The sequence below is a fragment of the Harpia harpyja genome, chromosome 13 (assembly GCF_026419915.1).
Source record: "Harpia harpyja isolate bHarHar1 chromosome 13, bHarHar1 primary haplotype, whole genome shotgun sequence".
Lineage (NCBI taxonomy): Eukaryota > Metazoa > Chordata > Aves > Accipitriformes > Accipitridae > Harpia > Harpia harpyja.
In genome coordinates, this window is record NC_068952.1 from 28,832,786 (window position 1) to 28,857,619 (window position 24,834).

Genomic DNA, 24,834 nt, shown 5'->3' on the forward strand with positions numbered 1-24,834 from the left:
TAGGAATTCTGAAACTTACCACCTGTCAATTTGTTTTCAGAACAATGCAGTAAGGCAACATTTTAGTACTTTAAACCCACCTGTCTACAGGAACTAGGGTCTGTGAGGAAGCGGAGTTTTTGTTTAGCTATTAAAGCAAAGACAAACCAACCCACCCAGGAAAACTATGTTACACCAAAATCCAAACCAAACCTTATGCGTTTTATCCTCATTTTCCATTCTGGTTTGGGTTTGACCATGAAATTCTTGTTGGAGGAACTGCTCATTTACTTGAATTTCACAGAAAATCTTCTCAGGCTTTTTATACATTTAGAAATCACAGTACCCAAAAAGGTTCATATATTTTCTTTGGGACAGTTTTTATTTTTTTTTTGCTACAGTATTTAAATTACAAGCTTGGGTAACGGTTTCAAACACAATTATTTATTCCTTTTGCTAAAGGAAGCTTAAGTTACATTTGTTACAAATAGTTATTAGTCCTTTCAGATGGTCTTGGTTTTACATTACAGTACAAACTAGGCAAACATGTTTTCTTAGGAGGGTAACATCCCTTTAGGTTATTGAGTGGAATAGTACCCAGTCACATGAGAATCTGGACTTCCAATCTACTCTGCTTATTTGATAGTTCAAGCTTGCCCTTTACTCCAAAAAACCCTAAACAAGGCTTTCCCTTTTCATTAGACTATTTCCTACTGCTTGTCACCAGGGCTACACATTTTTCAAGTATGAAAGCAAAGATATTGGAAAAATTTTAAAACATGGGCTGTGTCTAGATTACAAACTTCTGCTGGCATATCTGGGCTGTGGAATATGTGCTTCCTGACTGACACACTTTGAAAACAAACCAACCTGTAGTATAGTGTGGCCATGCTACAGCACAGTGCTTTTCTTGGTGTAGTCTATGCTATTTGGGGTGAGGGTGTTAATTACATCATCAGAAAGCTCTTTATGGCAGCCTTTGCTGACTCTGCATCAAAAGTCTTGTTGGTTTAGCTCTATCACGAGAATGTCTTCAAAAATAATTACACTCAAAAAATAAACTGGAAGGTGGGGGTTTCTAGTAGAGTGCTGCAGGTGATTCAGTGGCCACAACTTCTTTGAACGTACACTATCAGCCTGAAATTCAGTCATATTTTAAGAAATTACTTTTAACTACTGTCAAGTACTGAACCATTCCCTGAATTTTCCAACCAACTACAAATGGTTTTATGCTGGTGTAGTATGTTTCCCCTACTGCCAAGCAGAACAGCCATAGAGACAGTGGCAGGGAAGGAAACAGAATAAATAAAAACTTATACCCAGAGGGCTTTAAAATGCACGGGGCGGGGGGAAGCCTTTTTCCTCTGTTTTCTTCCTGCTTATAACAATCTTAGCTGTTGCTCAGTATTATTTTACCTCAAAATACTCAGACAAGAGGAATAACTGTTCAAATCAACTATTTCTTTTAGCTTGGATTTACCTGACTGTAAGACCTAACCCCTCAGGTCACCCAGGTAGAAGCAATGTCACCAGCAACCTAAAGAGAACAGAGCATATAGGAAGGCCAACATCAGGCCTACCCGCACACTCTCTGGAGTTCAACGCAAAGCAAATTTTGTTACGTTGGTAGCTGCAAGTTTGATAATGTACTACAGACCATGCAAACTATTCGCACTAACAGAATTGTCACACGAAGCAGGAATTAGTACCATCAGCTTTTTATAAAGGAATGCCAACAGAAATTATATCCAGATTCAACCACTTGGTTGGAACTGAGGAGTGAACAGCTCAGATCAGGAGCTGGGCAGCCTGTGCATAAGTGCCCCTTCCGCTCCCTCAAGTCCTGAGAGACTTTGCAGGTGTGGTACCTTGGCATAGGCTGGGAAGGCTGGAGAGATGCTCCAAGTTACAACACAAGTGTCAGGTAGCTGAATTACACGGAACGCCTGGCCGCTCATTTTTCATCGGGTACGTGTTGGTAAAGTGGTACCCAACCTCTTCATGATCTTCTTGTAGGCAGTTCTGCTGATACTAGTGAGCCTTTGCACTGGGAATATAGCACAAAGCAGACACACCAGGATTTTGACCACTGATTTTAAACTGAATTGCTTATTAAAAATTGCTTTGACTTTAAATAGCTTTACAGTTTTAAATAAAATAATTACTTTAAAATAGTTTTAATTAAATGAACCTAGAAGTAAAGGATCTTTGATCTCCATATCTGATATACTTTTGAATAAATAGTTCTATATATACCTCTTGATCTTTTTGGTGATGAAGTGCACAAAAACTTAAAAAGATTTTTTTAAGGTGAAATCAACAGTTGTCTCTCTAGGAATAAACTTAATATCCTGAAACACTCAATGTAAAGTTACAGAAACCCAAAATATATTCTAACTACATAGTCACTATACATACATATTTTAACTGAATGCATGCTTTTTAATTACTCTGTAAATTACCAAAAAAGAAAATTAAGATTCTTTTTAAAAGAAAAACGAAATAAATAAACAAACCCAGACTTCAAATAATAAACTGAACCAGCCAGTAACACTTTAAAATACAAAAGTGTCTTTCCCTTTCTCCTTTAGGTTAGCTCAGCAGTATAATACTCTGAGGACAACAAACAAAAAATATACCAAACTACTGTTCTCAAGTTTCATTCTGAAAGCAAAAGTTTTCATTAATTTGGGCATTTTAAATTTGCTAGTTTAATATAAAGCTGCTCATGAGGCTCCCTAAGGTATAAATAAACCAAGCCTCTGCAGTGAAAACAAAGAGAGAAATAATACATGCAATTTATTCTAGAAAAAAAACGTGATTTTAACTTTCACTTTAAAAACCCGTTAAGTATAACAGTGCATTAGGAACAATCAAGCTCACTAGAGGGACAATTTGCTTGCAAATGCCAGAAAGCATGATCATTTAATGTTATAATTCTGAGCAATACCTTGAAGATTTCGTTTCATAGTATTTTACAAAATAATATTCTAAACCTGAACACACTGCATCATGTAACATTAGTAAGCAGGAAATCATGGAGTGGAGTGAAGTGGACCCCTCAAAAATGCTGTTTCCTGAGGTGTAAAGGAATCGTTTCACACTAACACCCTCAGCAGGGCTAGGCCATTATGATCTGTGCAACAGAACAGAACACAGTTGCCACATTTTGACCGGAGTATGGGCCAAAGACCTGCATATCTAATTTTCACCTTCGCAGTCATGTCAGTGTTTTTCCTGCATACCACACAGGGAGGGCTGAGCACCAAGTAATAGAAATACCCATTTAAAATGACTTTGTACTGATTTAAATTTCTATAGCTGATAGAAAAAGAACAGAGTTTACAATACAGGTCTCGGAACCGCAGGGCAAATAGATGCAAATGTGCTTTATCTGCTGGAACCAGTGCCCTGGACTACTAACATGCCGCGGATCTGCAGTGAGCCTCTGAATCTCTTCTGTTGGATCAGTCCCACTTTACATAAGCATTCACTCATTGAGAAAGGCTGCAGCCACACAGTTCAGTGATCCTGTGCACTCATCTGGGATGAATCAGACATGAGCCCTAATTGCAATAAATATTCACAAAGGCAAGGATCATTATTCCCCATTTATGGAGGAGAAACTGAGGCACAAAGTGATTACTGCAAGTCAGTGACATAGCTGGACAGAAAACCCAGTTAGCCCCGCACCTGCTACCAGGTGCTTTAAAATTGGCCAAAGCCACTTTACTATTTAACATGAATAATTTACTAAACATCTTACTTTTGTTTCTGTGTTTAGTGAGACCAATGATTTCTTTTTTAACCTTCCATTTCTAAAACAGCCCACACAATCCTGGGAGTAAAGTTCCAGAAAATTTAGTGAAATCTGCCAGCAGATTTATCCGACTCATGATGTTTGCTGTAAGCTATAAGATACAGGGACAGCCTGTTAATCACCAGATGAGGGCTCCATGAATGCCACTGCACTCTTCTCACTCCACCCAAATAATTACATGGCTCACCAGGAGAATAAAATGGAGAAAAATATTAAGACTTAGAAGAAAAATAATGTTTCCATACAACACAAACTTATTGCATGATAGCTGGAGGCAACACCTTTGCACAAACAGCTGTAAATTAAAGCTGTCCTTTTACTAAGCTTCTGGAGATTGCTTACAAAATGTGTGGCAAAGGGAGAGCATATAGAAGACAGTTAATTGTCTTCTTTCTTCTTCACTTGCTCAAGTTGTCGAAAAGCTACTTGCCTACTCTCAAAAGGGTGAAGAGAACAACTTTTTATTCTCCTGTACCGCACTGCTACAGCGTAATGTGAACATTTTGCCACCTGATTGCTAAACTAGAATTTTCTTGATTTCTAAGTAAAAGTGTAAGTACATCATCAAATATACATCATCTGCAGGTGGCAGGTGTTAGAGAACTTGAAATCACAATTTTTTTCTACCCTCTCCAGTAACCACTGGCGAGCTCTCAATGTGCTGTCTCTGCTCATTTCAACTATGAGAAGGCTATCCAGTGTTTAAGTTCTTCCATACGCCGCAGTATCTGGGTATAATAGAAATCCATGTTGGCTGCAAAGTCCATACACACAGGGGATTCCATGTCACCAAAGGTGCAGTACAATGCAGTTCCTCCAATGCTAAGGAAAACAGTTGCTATACACAGTAGGATCAGCAAAATACAGGAGCCACCAGCTACTTCATCTGTAAATGTAAGAGCATAAAAGGTGAAAAAGGATGATACACAAAGCAATATGAACGCGTGTGAGAAAATCCGAGATAGGTTTTTACCATGAATGGGCCAGGAGGTAAACGCACTTAGTAATGCTCACTGCATCAAAGTGACCATAATACATACAAGGAACTGTATGTTTCTCCACCCAGTCTTTTCAGAAACCTAAATAATTACATAGCTTCATTTCTGTGACCTGTGTAGCTGTTCTTGCTGATAACACTTGCAGAGTCCTTCCATGCTGAAGCAGAATACACTTAACTATGAGAATGTTGCAACCAAAGCCTTCCTTCATGGAGATAGTTGAAATGAAATGGAAGCTTTGAAACTAAAACAGATGGAAACATTCTTGCTTCATTTGTACTGACACTGACTATGCTACCATGAACTGTTTGTTTTTAGTCGTACATTTTGACTGTAAGGATAGAGCCAAACCTTCAAGGTAGGCTAATGTGAAGGGTTATTTTACATTTCAGTTATTCTGTGGTAACTCTTTGCATGATGGTTTATTCTGGAGTAAGAGCAATAAAGAGGTTGCAGAGGTGCTGCTACATCTTCACAACCTCACTTGTCCTTGCTAACTTGTATGCATGAACAACATCTGCATCTTCTGTCAGATTGAAAAGGCTCTAAGAAAATTTCCGAACTCCCTTCCCTCTACATCAGGAAGAAGAAACAGGGGAAAAGAAGAAAAAAAAGAGGAAACATGCAAGCACTTTTTTTGTGTGTTTGAAATCAGATTTAAAATAATAGTAATAAACAACTTTCCTTTTGAATCACTAAATCCCTGGGAAAAAAAATTATAGAAGAATCTCCAACTGAAATTTTATTCAAAACATAAATTGTTTTAAAATAAATTCAAGAAAAAGATGGCATAATCTCCCTTTGGGGCAGTGAATGGATTTTCTTTTCAGCGTATGAGACACACTTAATACACTTTTAAGCTGAAGACCTCCATTAGTACCATTTAGTGGCTGGCACACACAACAGATACAGAAAGAAAGTATCATCATTAGCAACCAAAAGTATTTTTCTTAACATTTCTTTAGTTTGAATAATAGAGATCTTAAACTCCGAGAAAAGCATAGCAAAATAATATATTGTATTTCTTATGAGGCTAAAAGGTAGTAAGGTTTTAGCCAAATTTAATGACAGCTAGCAAATACGTATGAATGTTTAATTGTAGCGCAAGGTTAGAATCTGATAACCCCAAATCCCATGGTCTATAGAAAGGGTTGGAAAGGGTTGGAAAGGGTTGGAAAGCTATCTGTGGACAAAGCACGACAGACTTGTTCTTTTGCATCCCTCTTTACCTACATGGATTAGATTTAGGAAGAAAGCCTACACCTCCCACCTCTAAGTTCTAAACGTAAATGAAAGGATGTCCTTTAGATGTCACTTGCAAATCATTCAGCTAGAGGAAAAAACCTGTGGCTTCAGTCTCAACCAAGCTTTAAAACGGAAGTGTACTGATTGTATCCTTCTGTAGCCTTGTTACTTAAAGCTGGTATAGAATAATCTTTGGTCAATCACCTTCACTTATTACTTGGTTAAGTTTTAAAAAGCCAAGACACTTATCTCTTGTGAACAAAAATATCAATATCATTTGCACCCCAAGAGTGCAACCCATGAATTAATAGCTTTAAATTACCTTGATCCAATGTGTCTTCCATTTCTTGGAATCGCACTCTTCTCTTTGTTTGCCTTTGCTGGACTTGAGCAATTGTTTTTCCTTCCCTGTCATCTCTCTTCTTTAGTATAGACACCAATCCTTCTGCTGGGGCAATCTATCAGAAAAGACAGTGAGTGGCACAAGAGATGAGAGAAATCCAAGCATGGGATCTATTTAACAATGACTTTAAGTAGGAAATGAGCTAAACAGCTAAAAAATGGTTTCCACTCTACTTTTCTTAAACATTGCAGCACTTGTGAACCCTCCTTCTTGAATACATCAGTTCCTTAACATGCAGGACAGCTGCAGTATCATTCTGCTGTCTGCTGACACTACTTGCCATTAATTGCTATCAAAGTTAAATACACATACATTTACCCTTTGGATCATACTTTGAATTCACTGCAACAGTTCCTTTGTAAGCTCACATTATTAAATCACATGGGTTGGGGCAGTGGTGAGGAGGGTTCGCATCAAAACCACCATCATTGGAGGGCCATAAGAAGTCAATGACACACTACTGCTGCCTACCCAAAGATATAATCCTGCAGAGACTATCAAATACTTATTGTGAGATCAATTTTCCAGCATTGCAATTGGTTCCCCAGGGTGGACAAGCTACAGTAGGGCCACAAAACCAAAAAGAGGTAACCCAGGGAAAAAGAAAGCTTCAATGCTCTGTATAGATTCCAGCTTCACATTGTAATAAGCTCTCTGGATACAGTGGCAGTACAAAAATCCTTCCCTACAGGCTGGTCACCCAAACAGCTTGCACAAACAGGGATACAGTCAACAAATCAATAAACTGTAACTTCTCTGTCCTTTGCTACAGCATTTGGCTTAGCTGCAAGAGTGTATGCTAAGCCATACAAGGATGTTACAGCAGCCTGAGCAGTCTGTAATTTTGTAGTTATTAGAGAAATGAAAGCAGGAGAAATATCAGGAGAAAAAATGCTTTCCTAAGCAAGTAGTTCCCGGTGTGCTAGAAATAAACAGAAATTAAAATAGGAAGCATATTTAGACATGTCCTTTTTTATCTTGAGATCATCTCTACCTGAAAAAAAAGTCTTAGTCATCGCTTCATAAATGAGTAGCACTTTTAAAAATGTATTCTGTAGATCAGCAATAATATTCGCTAAATTGAAAAGTAATCTGTATACATTTGTGCTACAGATAAGAAAACAGACCACATTTGCAACTGAGTTTGCACCTCATCTATGTAGGAGATGACCCCAAATGCCTACAATTTTCACAAAAACTCAAAGTGGAAGAAAAGCAACTTTCCAGATAACACAGTGGTGGCAGACAACTGACTGCTTAACATTCCCCATAACCTAATCAAGTTAGAAGACCATGCATAAAAACTCATTTGCACTGCAATTATAAGAACTGTAGAAAAACAGAAAACAAGTCACTTCATAACTTATGCCCCTAAACTTGCTTCATGCTACAAGCTTACATAATGCATCGATGCATGCTGTAATCAGAGAGATCATGCACTGAACACAGCGAAACGCAGAGCACAATCCAACAGGCACTGTACCAACTATGGCATTTGGCATTTGCAACATTTTAAATGGTAAATGTGGCAATTACATTTGCAGGTCTCTAGTCTGGCAGTATTTTATAGCCCTCAACTGGACAAATCATGTTGCTCTGAACAACTCACAGAGTTGGTCACTCTGGGTATATGCCTACAGTCTAACAATTTTTCCCCAAATCACAACTGAGAGGATAAAATTGATCTCTGCCACACTTCCCCTTTTGATATTCACTTTCCCTTTTGATTATCTGCTCAAGAGCTTGAATGGATTATTTAATGAAACAATGCAATGAAGTACTTACAAAGTAGTGAAAGTGTGGAGGTGGTGGAAAGAAATTGTTTAAGTCAACATAGGGAGGAGCACTATTTGGCAAAAAATGAACCAGAAATAATAGCCCACAAGTGTCCCATCACAACAGACAAGTGCACTGGGGTCAAGCTTCTACTGGTAATTAGCCTTGCAGAACTGCCATGAACATTTATCAGGCCAGCCAGAAAATGAACACTTGTGCTTCCTTGTGACTTGGACACTCGTGACAAGGAAGGGGACCATATCGGAATGCATTAATTTGAAATTTATTTGGGAGGGAAGAGATGAAATTATGTCCTTTAAAAGAGTAGATTATTTTAAGCTTCTGCATATGGCATTGCTTTCATAAAGAGGATCAATGGCTCCTCCCGCACCACCCATGCAGCAGGCTAGCTGTCGCCTGGCACACGTGTACCCAAGAGGCTCGGACTGCACTTGGCGGGAACGTCACCCAGGGATGGTGGGGCGTTTGTACCTGTCTGCCCCAAGATTAGTATGTGGCGGTCTGTTCCACAAGTAGTCATTTCAGAGACACTTCATTTGGTCTGTTGGCTCTTGGTAGTTTTTGAATCACTGTGTCACAAGCTGTGTCTTCTCCAAGCTTAAAACCAGAGGGCTATCTTTGACAGGATTATGTGGAAATGTGTGTTTCAGTGATTACAGTTACATAAAAAGCTTGTGACAGGACGTCTTGCTACAATGAGGTTCACTTACTTTCCCTGTCAGCCTACATTGCTATGTTTCAGGATTTACTTCTAAATGTATAAAGAACTAATTGACACAGCACAGGTTTCTCTATTCTGAAAGTCTTCTTTTGCTTAAAAAGGGGGAGCAAGAGCTTTTGATTTTGCAGTAAAATCAGTGTGGCTACTGTTACTCTCCTGTCCTGACAAAAGCCATAGACCATATTTTTAAGAATGTTCCCTTTACACAATATGTAATTCATACCTAGAATATTTCATCTGCCTTTGAATTTCATGAGTCATGTAATTAAGGTTTTTGTTTGTTCTGCAAAGGACCTACAACTGCCTCCTAATCAGGATACAGCTTATTGTTAAAATGCAAATACAAATACAAACATATGGAATTCTGCATAAAGCAATATTTACACCTTCTTTTCTACCATATTCTCAACTGCAGCTCAAAAATATTTAATGCAAACATCACCACATTTTGTTTTTCTTATTTTCAGTCATAAAAACATCATTACTGTAAGAAAGACTGTCATGTAAGAATAGGGTCCGTCTTGCTACAAATAAAATCTCATTCAATTAAAACAACTGTAAATGTGTTTTTCTTCCATACCTTTCATTTAGAAAGATTCCAAAGCAATATACAAACTGACTGTATTAGATCCATCTCCCATTAATTAAACATCCAAGGAGAGGGACTTAGCTGCTATGCAAGACTTGAAGTTTTCCATCTCAGTCCGTAGGAGACAGGAGGAACTTAAAAAGGCAGAATACATTACTTAAATTGGAAGTTAACGAGGGAACTGTGGTTAATACAGTTGACCACAAGTCAAGTCTCTGCTTGACTTGAACCACAGGAGGAAAAACGTAGGCTTGCACCAGGCTGCACTGCAAACAGCTCTGCATTACATGAGAGAGCTGCATAAAGACCCTACTGAAACATTGAATGTTTTCTTAATTCTAAGTTAGATAATTCAGAAAAGATGCTCTTGGAGCATCTATGTAACTAGGCTTACTTGCTCAGCTCTGCTGGCCTTCACAAAATCTTTTGACTGGAGCTTTTGTAATTACTGTACTGGAACTGAAAATGGCATACAGGTATGGGGCAGCATTTTGACCAACAGTCAAAAAGGAAAGCAGCAATGACTGTCGGTTAATTGAAACTCTGTTAAGTATTTTAGCTTTTCTCTTTTTACTACTATTAATACAAAGTGATTCTGTTTCACAGAAAAGTTTTAAACTTTGTTTTGGATAAAGTTTAATATCCTGGCTAAAAAATAAGAAAACATAAGCTCTAATTAAACTACCTGTCTTTTCTCTGTTTAAAACAGCATTTGCTAATAAAATATTAAAAAAACTTCTTACATTATGCATATTTTCACCAAATATGATGTGTGTATATATGTATTTACAAACATATTAGACAAAACTATGAAAATAAGGTCCTGTACTTCAAGCTCTCCGAGAAAACAGATTAAACTTGACTACTGGAATCATTCATAGCCTACAGAAGTAAATAAAAACCCTCAAACCAAAGGCACTGCAAACTGGGATCTAGGAAGAAAAGTTCATTGTATGAAGTATTTTGGTCTGAATGCAGAGAACTACTCAAGGAGGAGTTTTGTTTGTGTATTCTTCTGTGGGCTGTATTCCTTAGTCAGTTACTTGGCAAAGGCCTACAGTTTTATTTCTAGCAATACCAGATTTTTTTAAAGCGGTAATCCATAACTGTACAACAAACTGACAAAAAGCAAGACTACCCTGGGTTAAGCTACAAGCAGCAGACAAACCCCTTCACTAACAAAATACATTAGATATATGAATAATTTGACTTTGAAAAGGAGCTAACTTAGCAGATTCAGTATTCCACCACAGCATCAAACTCTAGTCATTTTTCTGCTGATAAGCTTGCCATGCATGTACTGGGGCTCCTTTATACAGCAATAAATAGCTCAGATACCATGTAAGCATTTCATACGGAAGCCTAATTCCTGCAAACTCAAAACTCCAGGACCCAAGCCACACAAGAGAACAGGGGATCTCAACAAGGCATTGTCTCCAGACCTAGTACAGATAGGTGGAGACTTCATCACTGCAATCAAATTAGCTGCTAGTCAGGACATACTCAGTACTTTTAAAAAAGTCTTGGTGTACAAACAGTGCCAACCAAAAGCTACTATCTTATGCTGCGGTAAAGAGTCTCACTATCTTTGCTTTCTGAAAGAAATTTCAAATAATAATTTTTGAATAAGGAAAAACATTAAGATTTTACTTGTTTCTGTAACTGTCACTCAGATAAAAAGCTTATGTTATAAACTTCTATTTCATATGGCAAAATGCAACTTACATTATTGAGGTTACAATTTGTTTGACTGCTGGTGTGTGACTTTCCATCATTTGCATGTTGTTGTGCACGGTTTGTACTAGTGAAGAAGTACCTAGTATAAGGGACTGTACAATATGTAAAGTACTACTTCAGTTTTGCAATTATTTAAAGCCAGAGTCAGAATTTAGTGGATTTTCAGTCTTGCAATTAGTTGTAAATGGTAGACTAAAAGCAAGTGACATAAAGGATCTAAATTAGAAAACTACAAGAGATGATTCTTTGATCTCGATATGGGGCCAAACAAAACTTCCTAACTGTGAATACATAAGTCCTTACCCTTCCCCATTTTCAATAAATTAATATTACACCTCCATTGAAGAATATTAATTAAATTTTGTCCTACCATATGATTTTTGTACCTAGGTTATTTCAAAATAACCTTTACTTCTGCCTTCCATTCTAACTTATTTGTGGCAATTTTGTAAATACTCCATGACAAGTTTTATCACAGTCAAATTGATTTTTTTTTTTTCTGTCACACTGGTACCTTTCATGTAATTAATTTCATTTCATTCATGTGGCTACCAATGCATTTTCCAGGTATTTCTTTCACAACTACTACCTGAAAACATTGTCATCTTATTAGATGGCTACAGCCTGAACAATTTAACTTCAAAGGCTTCAGGAGGACAAGAAAGGAAAAAATGTCACAGCTGAGTGCAAAGATCAGTCTGTTTGTCAAAACATCAGTGGAATCTTATTTTAGCACTAAAACAAAATCAGTGAAAGCAAGTTAACAGTGCTGCTTTCTCAGGGGTGCTAAACTCTCAATTCCTGGTGTCTTCCAGGGAAGCTGCAGGTGTTCACCACCTCTGAAAAGCAACCACTAGGGTAATGACAGGTGGTAAGATTAATTGGAAAAACAAAATATAAGTGTATAAGAAAACATTACAAGCTGGTCTGCTGTCCTTAACTCACCCTGCTGCACGTAGAAATTTCAGGTATTGCAAAACAGCCCCAGATGCTGCATATTACAAATTTTAATCAGTATTGAGATTAATCCTTCTTCTCTTCTCCCTGATTTAAACCCCCTGCCTCACACACAACTCAGGTCTCTTGCTAAAAGCAATTCAAAAAGACTCCCACCAGTGCCAGCCAACATTATGCCTTATATGGCCAGAAAAAGTACTACGGAAAGACTGAAGGTACTTTTTCTTCTCCAGAGACTCAACTCTACCATCAGAGTACTGGCAGTCCTAGCATTGAGATAGCAAACTAGAAATGAAACTAAATTCCCTGTAAAGCATCATCATTGGTCACTGGGCCAATCAATACAAGCATAATTTTTCTAACAGCATCAATATGCTGCTTCCTATCCCATCCTCTAAAATGCAAATGGCACAAACATAGCAATTTAAAAATAGTTGCTATTGGATTAATTTAGGATTTTTATATGTAAAACAGAACAGTTCTCTCCTACAGCTTAAAATGCTAAACTTTCAGTGGGCTCAAAAGAAATCTAATCCCAAGGGATGATATTTAAATTACTCTTCTGTTATACATGTATATGGGCTTAGCACAGACTGTCAACAAAATGCTCTTTTTCAAAACCATCCTCTAAGTGAACACAAGCCAATGGATTTAGTGCAAAAGTTTGATGGCATGTATGAACATGTATGTGGGTTTCCACATCTGCGTGTTGTCAAGAGTTTGTGTACAGCTTTGTGCACATGGCCCTCAGTCCTGGTATGTGGCATGCTTCCTGACATCCCAGAGAAAGACAATGTATTTTAAGGACAGGTCAGGATGAACGATCTTGGAAAGGAGATAAGAAGCTCTTTAGGTGGGGAGAAAAACCAGAATGCTCTGTTTCCAGCTCTGGAGATTTTGTGAAACATGTAATAACATCAGCATGGATCCCCAGTATTTAGTTCCCCGCTTGGCTGCTGTCCTTGAATGATTGTGGGTTCTTGGTCTCTGTGCATTAGCTTCTGATCTATAGAGAAGTACTGTTACTTTATTGCCAAGGGATGTTGTATTGTTAAATGCATTAAAAATAGACATGAACTAAGAAGATACCTTTTTACAAGTCTTCCCCCTCCAGCATCTGGAATCACATCATTTCACAATAATCTCATTTTTTCATTTAAAGAAAAAGCTTTTAAGGTCCCATGGTTGCAAATGCACCAAAACCAGAAGACAAATAAAGTGAAGATATCATCATGCACTCTCCAAAAAAGTCCCAAAACAATAAATTTGTATTTTCAGAAGAGCAATTTAGCTTATGAAGCACTCATCCTTCTTGTGGCCTATCAGCAGTGCTTCAGAAAGGTGGGCTCAGGCTTAGAATTTCTTTCTTAGTTTTGGCTGAACAACAGAACCACCTAAACTTGGTAAGATTAGAAGCCCATAAATTCATATCAGAGTTTATTACGTATGTAGTTCTCACCTATACAGAATAGGCTCAGAAAAGCAAGTTTTATTCTATGAATAGAAACGAACCACATGTTACATCATAGGCATTATGAAGATCTCTAACGTGAAATTGTGATTTAACAGGAATTGTCAGGCCATCTCCTAACAGCCTCTGTCAGAATATAAAAAAAAGGTGTTCACACTCATTTGTAAAAATCAATCTAATTTTTAGAAACACAGAGCACTGCTGGTCAAGAAGGAGGCAAACACGCAAAAAGAAACTTTTTTCTGAATTGACTCAGAACAATTAAAGAAGTATAGATTTCTTTTCAGCTTAAAAAGAGTGATATATGAAGGAATTTTGCCAATTTCAAAATGTGTTAAGTATCTAAAATATTTTAATTGAGATAAACTTGGAATATTTTATAAGATTCACAGTATTTACCTCAGCAATCTCTATCCTTCTTGCAAGTTCATCAAGAGAAGAAAAGCTGTCATCTAGTGATAAAGCTTCCAGTGAGTTGTAAGATGCTCGTTCAGGTGAAATATCTGGAACAGCGTCAAAGTCCTCTTGGTTTGCTAAGTTTGCAAATGATTCTTCAGTGTCTATTATGTTACCGTTTAAAAATCTGAGAAATAAATCTTCTTGTTCTTCATTGTTTACTTTCTCCTGTCCTGCTGTTCTCTGTATTTCCTTGCATACTCGTGAATGGGCAGTACTCTCATGCTCAGACACTTTGTTACACTCAGAGCATACATTTGATGCAGTTCTGTCCCACAAAGATTTTTCATCATCAGGCTGTTTCTGCTGCTGCTTTAAATCACTATTTCCAAGCTGGCCACTAGCAATTTCTGAAGAGCCAGCAGCATGTTTTGATCTGAGCAGATTTCTATCAGCTTGCACATCTTTATCAGTAGGAACAAAATCAGTAGGCATATAATCAGCATCTGTTAAAACCAAAGCATCTACCATTGGCTCAAAAGGGAGTTTCACTCCAAGCTCCCCAGCTGTGCCTTCTATTTTTTCTGCATCCTTAGAGAGCTGTCTTTCTCTCAGCTGCAAACTGTTATCTTTACCAGCATCCCCAGACGATAAACAGCCTGAAGAAGGCCTGCCCACTGTCCCTGTGGACTGGGTGTGTGGCTCCAACGTTGATTCAGCACTGCAGTGCTGCTCCTCCATGTGGTCCTTTCCTGCAGCTACCCAAAGGCTTCCTGCCTCTGTCTGTCTCTCAGTTTTGTTTTCACCTGGAGAGCTAGTGCTCAGCTGTTTATCTTCTTTCTTTGGTCCAATGCCAGGACAAGTTTCAGTACCTAAGTGCAACAGGAAAAACAGTTCCAGTGTTTTTAAATGATTCAAAGCATCAGCCCAGGGAGGAAAGAGTATACTGTGATTTGATAACGTTGTAACCTAATGCTTTAAATTGCACTCCCATAAAGGGAAGGTATTTTATGCTCCAGTCAGAATAAAAGTTTTGTTAGTAGTCTGAAAAGCTGACTCCTGATTCAGCAAAGTATTTGCACACATTCTTGCAGGCAAAGCACTATTTAGTGCCCTCCTGAAAAGAGTTACTCCCATACTTCAAGCACAATATGTACATAAGTATCTTTCTGAGCAGCCACCTTTCTTCTAAAGCATATTTTATGTGAGTGCGTCTCCTGGAGGCCTGGAGTTCAGACAAATGCACTTAATTACAGAAAACTGTATTTTGATGCTAGTATATCTATCACACCAGGAGACATCTGCATCTCCTTTAAAGAAGCTGAAATCATACTAATTAAATAAATTTTCAATTAAATTCTTTTAAGTGGGTAACTAGCTCCTTTGGTTAACTTTAAATTAAATATCCAATTACAATATTTTACATAACGGACTGCATAAAAAGATTTTGCTTTTTGGGTAAGTTAGTTTACATATTAAAAAATGCAATTGGATGCAGCTTATTTCTGTATTCACATTTATAATACAAATGAAAACTGATTTTTCTTATCTGAAATTTCAGAGAGAAACAAGGGGAATTCTACATAGGTTGTGAATTCACCTACTATCGGCACGATCTGCTGATGGAGTAGATGGTTAGCCCAAGTTGTCAATAAAATTATTAGACATTAGCCATTATGAGAAGCTCAAAGCCAAATCTCCCCTTTTAGGCTTATGAAGAGAGAAAAGGGGTGATTAGAATTAGAATACCAATGTAAGCTAGCTATGACAGAAACTGTCTTTTATTCCATACTTTAATAAAAACTAAGTTAAGACTGTATTATAGTAGGACTAGTGTTACAGTAATAGTAATAACATCAAACAACAAATTAATACATCTAGAAAACACTCATTTGCATTTTTTGGTCATAGCAAAAAGCAGAAAGGTCTTATGAATGGATTAACAACGAGATCAAACAATGCCCTTATTAACTGTGTATGTTCTCACAAGAATGACTGAAGATCTCTACGCCAATCTTACCCTTCCTCACCTGTTAAAACCTCACTTAAAATCTGAGCAATTTCCTGAACTTGTTACATGAAACAGGGTCACATTCGTTAGTCATTAAAGAAGTGTTTGCATGAATTAATTGTATTGAACAATTTTATTAAATTCTAAACTATCCCCATTTTAAAGGGTAATGAAATACAAGGTAGCATAGAAAAGAGGCTTGAAATTGAAAAAGAGAATATCCAATCATCTCAAAATGCAGAAAAAAAAATCAGAGCAACATTAACAGATAGAAGGGGTACGGGGAACCTAACTTCTCTAAAACACTGAAAGAAGAAATGGGTATGAGACAGGGACTTTTTGAAAATTAGACACAGATGAGTAGATAGCTCAAGGGATTTGTAATGGGATACTGAGCCCTTCACATATAGGTCATGAGCTCAAACACAGCCTGGATTATTGGTACAAGATTTTGTTACCATCTGTCAATTTTTCTTAGTGGATACATCCACATTACAACAGGCATCTTTGTTGGCAGCCCTGACTGCAACAAAGATTAATGGAAAAGGAAATTAAGTCAAATTCTTTACCATGAAAGGTGGCCCTTGAGCTCAGGGCTCTGTTCCTAAGAAAGTAATAAATGATACTAGCATTGTTATCTAACTACAGACGTACAGGGACTGAGATGTAATGATCATTGTTACATTCAGCATAAATTTTCAGCTGCTTTCAATATTTTCTTCACACCTACTTCAAAAGACCTGCTCTAGACAACCCATGCCCACTATAGACTCAAGGCAAGTTAAGACAAATACTTGAACACTTAATTAGAAAAGATGCTTTTTCCTACTAATTTAAATGAAGACGTACCCACCAACGTGGCAGTAATTTTCATCTGACTGCCAGAGATTGACAAAGTGTCTACTGAAAATTTTCTAGCAATGAAAGCACTGATGGTAATTTAAGAAACGTTTTTTTTCCCCAAACAGGGTTACTTTAAAATTGACAATTGCTTTGTTCATCACAGAAACCTGTAGCCACCACTTTTTTTATCCTGTTGATCCAAGACAGCCTAGCAGAGAGACTACTGACTTATGGCATTCTACCAGTGGAGAATTCACACTTCTCCATCTTTGTCCCTCTTCCCATTTAAAAAACAAATCCCATATGACCTAAAAGAAAACAGGGTATAAGCAGTTTCTCCCCACCCTGGAAACAGGTCTATATGTACCACTGCAAACTTATGCTAAGAGTTTTATTAAATTCATCATTTCATTAGAAAAGGTTTCATGAAACACATGAATTTGATTATCTTTAGTTAACACTAAGGCTATTAAGGCTTTCAGTCAGAAACTGAAGAAATTAATGGATATAGGATGTATCAAATCTCATTTTTAATATATACACATAGCTCTAAGGGCCCAGTTCTCTCTCAAAGAGAACATCTGCCAGAAAGGAAAATGCAACAGAACAGACCATTCACAACCCTTGCTCAGAAGGGCAGAAAACTAATTCAGTGACCCTCCCAGGAATCTTGACTAGCCAACTTCATATAAAGCTGTTTCTTGGTCACTGTATCCCCAGGAGAGAGGAATCGTGAATTCTTAGGATCAGCTGCCTACAGAGGCTCAAATTATGTTCTCAAATGCCTGCAATAAGTCAATGGAGTAATTTTTGCTTTAGATTAGTAAGGAAGTGTGATTTTACTTCAGAGATGCTACCGTAGTACAGTGCAACAATCTCAACAATGCAATATATACATCTCTACATATAAGCTAATACTTCTCATTGATAATTGCTAGATAAATTCTTATTTTGGGCATATGAATTAATATGAAGGACAGTCTTCAAACCACTTGAGAATTTCCTTTTCCTGTCTTACTCTAAGTCAGACTTCTACTACCAGCAACTGAGTTAAGTAGGTCTCCCTGCAGATAGGCAGATACATTTCTAAGAGAAGAAGAAAAAGTTTATACATTTACTTCTCATTTTTTGTGATGTAGAGAAAAAAACCCAAAAAGCAGAAGACAAGCATTCTAAGTTTTCAATGAGAAGGCCCATGCTTTTAGGCTAATGCTGAACAGGTTAGTTTAAATATTAGGAACTGTATGGTTATTATAGTATAGGATTCTGCTGGGGTTCAGGCAAAATTAAGAACCAGCCCCAAATGGCTGTATTGTTTCTAGTCCTGAGCTGGATCATTCAGCCACAGCTGAGCAGTGTATACAAATTCAGAGTTATGGATCATCTTTGTCCAATTTCTGTATTAGTTCATACCAACGCCTTCCCTACCCAAAACCTTCTAACTGCAACAAAAATTTTCAGCCCCATGCTGCTGACGCATTGACTCAGTGAGGGGCAGCAGTAGCTAATTGACCACGCACTGCCTTAACAGATAAAGAGATCTGTTAGGGTGAGAAGTTGTTGCTTCCTCAAGAATGTGCTAATCTTGTGAAAAGCATCTTTTTCAAATCTTAAGCATTTAAACTTCAGTTAGGCTTGAAATATTCATATCTTTATATTGAAAAAGTATTTAGCACTGCTGGAAAATTCTCAGCAGAACCGCTTTCTATTGGATGACACAGCTTTATTAATTTACAAACATTTCATGGGAACCCAATGATTTTGATGACATTTTGACAGGAGTTACATTAAGAGAAAGGCATGAAAAAAATCTATATACACCATTAATTACTTCCACATTAAGTTTAATATGTCTAGATGTTGTACTACAGTATTTTAACATTGACACAAAATGCTCCTTAATACAGAAGTTTCAAATGTTCAGCAATTCTGCTCTCCAGAAAGCTTTTATTCCCACTTGGAATAAAAACAATAGAAAAATTGTAAGTGCCTATTTTTTTTCCATGGGAATTTCCAACCATCCAAAAATAAAAAGCATTGGGTTCTTTTGATCTGCTTGCTGAGCTGTAGAACGTGTTTGTTTCGTGTTTTCAAGTGTTTTGTGTTTAGTTAGGTTATAAGAACAAGGACATAGAAAAGGCAGTGTAGGGATCATGGTAAAAGAGGATGAAGATGAGGAGGATCCACACATGTAGAGAACTGTGACTCTGTATCTTCATTAATTCCTGATTCTCCTGAACATCCTGGCTGACACACACTTGTAGCATAGCTTAGGTTTAAAGGGACCTCCTGAGGCCAACCCTCATCTTGTGAGAAATTCTAGCTGTTTGTGATGAAAGGTACTCAGTTTAGGCCCATTTTGGCAACTGGAATGTGCCAAAAAAAGAAAACATTTTGCTCATAGAGAGGAGAGAGAAAGCACAGCCTGGTAGTCTACCAATGCTCTTTCCCCCTCCGTCTCCATTTTAACAATTCATTAATTTGCAAATGTTTCATAAGAACCCAATGATTCTAACAAATGACTCAAACGAAACAGCCACTGCCCAAAGGCAGGAGAAAGAAAATGAAGCTGATGTAAAAGTGTGTACAGAAAAAAATTAACTGAAGTATGTTTTTCTCTTCAAGATCCCCCAAAAGCTTCCTAATTTTCTGTGCTGTTACAGAAAAATATGTCTCAAAATCAGTATATTGCATGTAATTTAAAACAGTTAATAATACTGTTAACTATACTGAATTGCCACAACTCAGAGTATTTGTCATCAGATTGTTTACCTTATATTTTATACATACAAATTATGTACCTTATCTCTAGTTTTACACAATTTTGTAGCTTATGTAGGCTGCTAGAAATGTATGCTCATTTAAAGGACATTTTTTTGATGGAAGCTAAAATGACTTTAATTACAATTCTGAATATCAATGACTAATTAAAACTGCAGAGTAAGTCCATTGTGCAGTTGTGAAAAAAAATTAAAATTTGCACAAATAGATGAATCCATGGGAATCCAACAAATACTGTAGCTTCAAATTAAATAGCTTCATAGTATTTATATGAATATGTCATTACAGCATAATATTTAAAACATATGCACATGTACATACACACACACATACCTGATTTAAAGGCAGCAGCTTCTCTTTCATTTAAATTTTTTGATTCCATTAACTGATGCAAACAACTGCTTTCCCATGTACTTTCTGCAGCTACTAGCTGTAAAATATGATAGTATTTCCTGTAATTTTTGGAATTATACAGGACAACTGTGACTTTTTGAGACATCTAAACTTCAAACAGTTTCTATACTAAACTGGAAATATTATAACTAATAATATTAAAAATATATTTATTAGCAATCTTTGACAAAGCAGAATTCAATTAAACAGCTGCTTACCTTGTTTTTGGATGCCTGTGGCCTGCAGCAATAAAGAAAAAAAGAATAAATTAAACAACTTCATAGCAATATTTTTCATAACAAATGTCACTGAAATCTTATAAACCTTTGCTCTGCTCTAATATTAGCACAGAACTCTTCTTACATTGGAACAGTGTCAGCATGCTAGCATACCTTCAAGCACAGATCTGTACCATATGTGAATATCATCAGAAGACCAATTAGCCCAAACATTGCTCCACCTAATTGCGAAAGCAGTCAAAAGAAAGTTTACTGCAATGTATCAAGTGATCTAAATTCCTGTAAAACTTTTATGCTCAGAAGGAACTTTACCAACTTAAAAAATCATGTAAGTACTCAGTGTCTACTACTATTAAAAATAATGATCACTGTAACAGAGATTGAGGAATGGAAAAAAACCCACAAAACATATTTCTCTCCACAAACTGTTTACACTGGGACATGTTTTCTGGGTGCTGTAAGATACAGCAGCTCCCACTGATTTCACTGGGATTCACAGGTGAGTCAGCACTGCTAACAGCATGGACCTTGCAAACTGTGTAGAGATTCATGCACAATGTGTTTTATCATGCACAATCTGTCTCACAACCTTTCATACAGCAATGAAGATAAAATGTTGAGCATTTTGTTTAAAGCTACTGAAAATAAAAGTAGGAGAGGCAAGAGGGAAAAGTACTGATGTTCACACTCTTTAACAAACTTTTAAAACTTGCATTGACTTTTAAATTTTAGCATTCAAACTTCAAATAAAGGGCACTCAAAACTATCTTTAAAGAACACGTCCAGTATGTAGCTGTAGACCTTGAGTATCAGAAAAAGTTACATTACTTTCAATTACAAAAGCAAAAAGCTCACATTTGCCGAGACCTGCATGTTATTCATCAAAAATTAAAGTATAACTTTAATTATAAAATAAATTGAGATTAAAGCTTAGGACAAAAAAATATATGAAACAAATAAAAGCAAATAGGCTTTTGCCTAGAGAGTTTGGAAGAGTAATAGTATTACAGAGAACTAATCATGGCAAATGAACACAAGCCTTAATTTTTATCAAATTGCAGAGTTTCTCAGAACCAGGAATGATGTTATATAACTGAAATTTTGTATTATGAAGTGAGGCTGCATGGAAGAATTAGAAAGAGAAAGTAGAGTTATTCTCAACAAGGTGACAATCGAGGTGACAATAGGGAGGTGCTGCTAGTTGCAGCATACAAATTGCAATAGACTTGATTCTTAATCTTTCTGTGGGCTTGCAAGGTGATGTGCAAGGAAATGTAGCCCAAGGAACCCTGCAGGCACTCAGAGTGCAATCTCTCAGTAGCAGCAGGCTGTGGGTGTAAACATGCAGCTACAGTGCTAGAGCTGCCTCCTCCTCCTGTGGAAATGCAGGAGTACACCTTCCAGGGGCTCCCTCCCAAACACATTCATACTACAAATAAACAATCCCTGCCCGGGTTCTGGCAGTCAGCCTGGGTGTTTTCAAACTTCTGTACGGTCACCCAGAAGAAAAAAACGTGAAGGCTAAATCATACTTTCTGTGAACACAAGCATTTTGTCTTTTGTTACTCCCAAACTGACTAAGCCAATGCAAATGTATTTGAAAAAGTTCTCTCTCCCCATCTGATTGAGAGCATCTCCCCTGTCACAAGCTGCTCTTTTCACAGCCTTTGCATGTGGTTAGTTTCTGTATTATCGTTGGCTGATCGTTTTTCAGTGGCAGCTGGTATAATTTTTTCCATCTGTCCTTTAAACTCAATGTCTAGTAGGTAGGACATTCACCCATGAAATAACAGATCTCCTCCTTCCTGATGGGTATAATCCTCTATGTGTTACTCTCCAGAAGAGCACCCTAGGCACCATCCAAAAGTTTGTGATACTATGATATACTGATTCAGGAGGCTGATGAATCAGGCAAAGAAGGTATGAACCAAGATTTCACAACTTTTCAGAATACTGCCACACTAGGGAACTACAGAATCACTGCTTCATAATGTTTAAGCAACCTGGATGAAATCAACAGAAGATAACGAGAATGACTTAAAGCATTAGGGAATTGTCCTAAAACGTGGAAAATTTGGGAATAAAATCCTACAGGGTAGATGTGAGTGCTGGAGTCTGAGATGCTGGGCAATTGCATTTAAAAACAATGATTAAAACAACAGGTACTAGACACAACCACCATCATCAGTTCTACAGTCTCTCTCTTCCTAAATTAACACTGCTCAGTTTTTACTTTGGCTGAAAATACTAAAACTCAAAACTCCACTTCTGGCAAACTAATGATTCCCTGAAAACAGTTCAGCTCTAGTCCCTATACATGCCTCAGACCATATTAAAACATTGTGAAAATTGATGGTAACGGAATCATTTTAGTTAGGTATCAAAAAGAACCACCACTTTATAACCAAATTCACTGAAGTCAATGGGATGCAACTTTTATTTTGACACTGACTATTTTAAAACACCTATACTGGCAAGTAGACAACAGCTGCACTAACCTATTAGTACTGGAAAAGTAATAATATTTTCTTATACTTACTGTTGATGTGAAGAGCAAACTCTAGTAAGCTTTTCCAGCTCTTCACCGCTCAGTTCTTTAGCTGAATTCCTCAGTGTTGTAACTGCACTAGGAACTGCTGTTTTCCATTTTCTTTCTAAATTACATCAAGATAATTTTTACCCAAAGTACTATAAAAATAGTATTTGCTTAACATAAAACATATATGTGAAACTAATTAATGGACAAATATTGGCAACTCTTCTGTGTATGCTCTACAATCTTGTTTCACACTATGCAAAAAAGCATTGTATTTTTTCACAACACATTTTATCTTCATCACATCAGATTCTCCAACCCTAAACCAAAAATAAGCTCAAAACAACTGTGGATCAATCAAAGTCTCAATTAATAGAATAAAGAATGACAAACTATTTGAACCTTTTTCATGAAATGTGTGAGAAGAGATCTAAAGCAGGAATACTTCTCTTGTAACAAGCTCAGAGAAATTCTGATATAAATGCTGCTTTTGCTATGTAATATTTTTAAGCTGGCAAAACGTATACTCTATTATTTAGAAATACAAAACAAATTAACTCTTTCTCGTACCATATTAGTTTAGCCTGTACTCACCCCACTGCTCCTGTATGGAAGAAAGATTTGCAAGCAGCTGCTCATGATACAGTCGTTCAAGCTGAATGAACTTCATCGCCTTCTCATCTGAATGGAAGGTTAAAGAAAAATGCACACATCTATGGACATGTTACGATTTATTTATATTTGGCACCATGTTTGAAAGGGCAATCATTATGTACCTGAAATTGGACATAATTGAATCAAAATGAGTAATGGCTAGCATCCAGATTTCTGTGCAAGGAAGAAAATAATAGCAGACATGAAAACAGCAAGTAAGAAGTAAACTAAGTTGAGAAAAGTTCCAAAAAATGAAAATCGTATTCTCTTCAGCAGTTACCTATTCCCACGTGCCTTAAGTCCAACAAAAGCTTTTCTAGAAAAGAAACGAGCAAAATGTTATTATGGTGACAACTCTTATCAGAAAATGAAATACCTGGAAATGAAAAGCAAAACAATTATACAAGTACCAGCATATATCTCTCAAGAAATACAATTATATGCCAATAACCATAACTAACTGAAAATATGGCTCCTTTCTGCTGACTAGCAGGAGACAGTATTTAAAAAACATTCCCCAGCTCAAACTTTCAAGAAATACCCTCCCCCTTTTTAACCATTATATACAACACTGTGGGACAGCTGAGTTCACCTTTTCCTTCTTTCTGAAGATTCTGCTTACTTTTCTTCTATATGAAGAACTCTTTTCTCTCCCTTAGGGTTATCAATATATTCACAAAGGTATACTGATAGTTATATATTTTGTAATAGTCAGGATAATTCTAGTTCTATCAAGCCCAAGTTGTTAGTTGTTCTGTTTTAAGCCATGTTTTGCCAGCTACCTGAAATTTAATTCTACAGTACAATGAGGATAGAAGTACAGTGAATGAGGTTCCTAATAATATAGAAAAAATATTTTCCATTATTCATGCTAATTAAAATACTGGAGTAATTATTACAAAAACATAACCAGTACTTGTTATTCTTGTTAGCCTCATGCAACATATACATAGCATGGCTTATGAACAACAATATTAATGGGAAGAATATTCCCTGCCTTCAAGAAATCTGTTATTATAAACAGAATTACAGATCAGAGAGATAGCCTTAGAGGATCACAACAACAAACCCTGAATTATTGTTAATATGAAGTTCTACACTGGATGAATTAAAATGCCTGTCATGGATAATTAATAGTGCAACATGATCAAGTAAGTTCTTTATTAACCTCAGGAAACCGATGGTTTCAAGTACAGAGGAGATATCCTTCATAAATATGTATTATATAGTGGTGTTGAATTCCACGCATCAGGTGTACATTGCA

The 24,834-nt window shown here is 36.9% G+C and overlaps 1 protein-coding gene across 6 annotated transcripts in view; it reads right to left on the reverse strand.

The window, feature by feature from the left end:
- Window positions 1–334: 334 nt before the first annotated feature.
- Window positions 335–24,834, reverse strand: part of CNST (consortin, connexin sorting protein) — a 54,230-nt gene continuing 29,730 nt past the window's right edge. For all 6 annotated transcript variants that reach the window (XM_052806685.1, XM_052806682.1, XM_052806684.1 and 3 more), the window contains 7 exons: window positions 23,511–23,597; window positions 22,920–23,034; window positions 20,360–20,381; window positions 20,082–20,178; window positions 14,117–14,985; window positions 6,365–6,500; window positions 335–4,685 (listed from right to left, as the gene is read on the reverse strand). In XM_052806685.1, coding sequence (XP_052662645.1) covers window positions 4,480–4,685; window positions 6,365–6,500; window positions 14,117–14,985; window positions 20,082–20,178; window positions 20,360–20,381; window positions 22,920–23,034; window positions 23,511–23,597 — 1,532 coding nt within the window. In that variant the 3' untranslated portion in view covers window positions 335–4,479. The remainder of the gene's footprint in view (window positions 4,686–6,364; window positions 6,501–14,116; window positions 14,986–20,081; window positions 20,179–20,359; window positions 20,382–22,919; window positions 23,035–23,510; window positions 23,598–24,834) is intronic.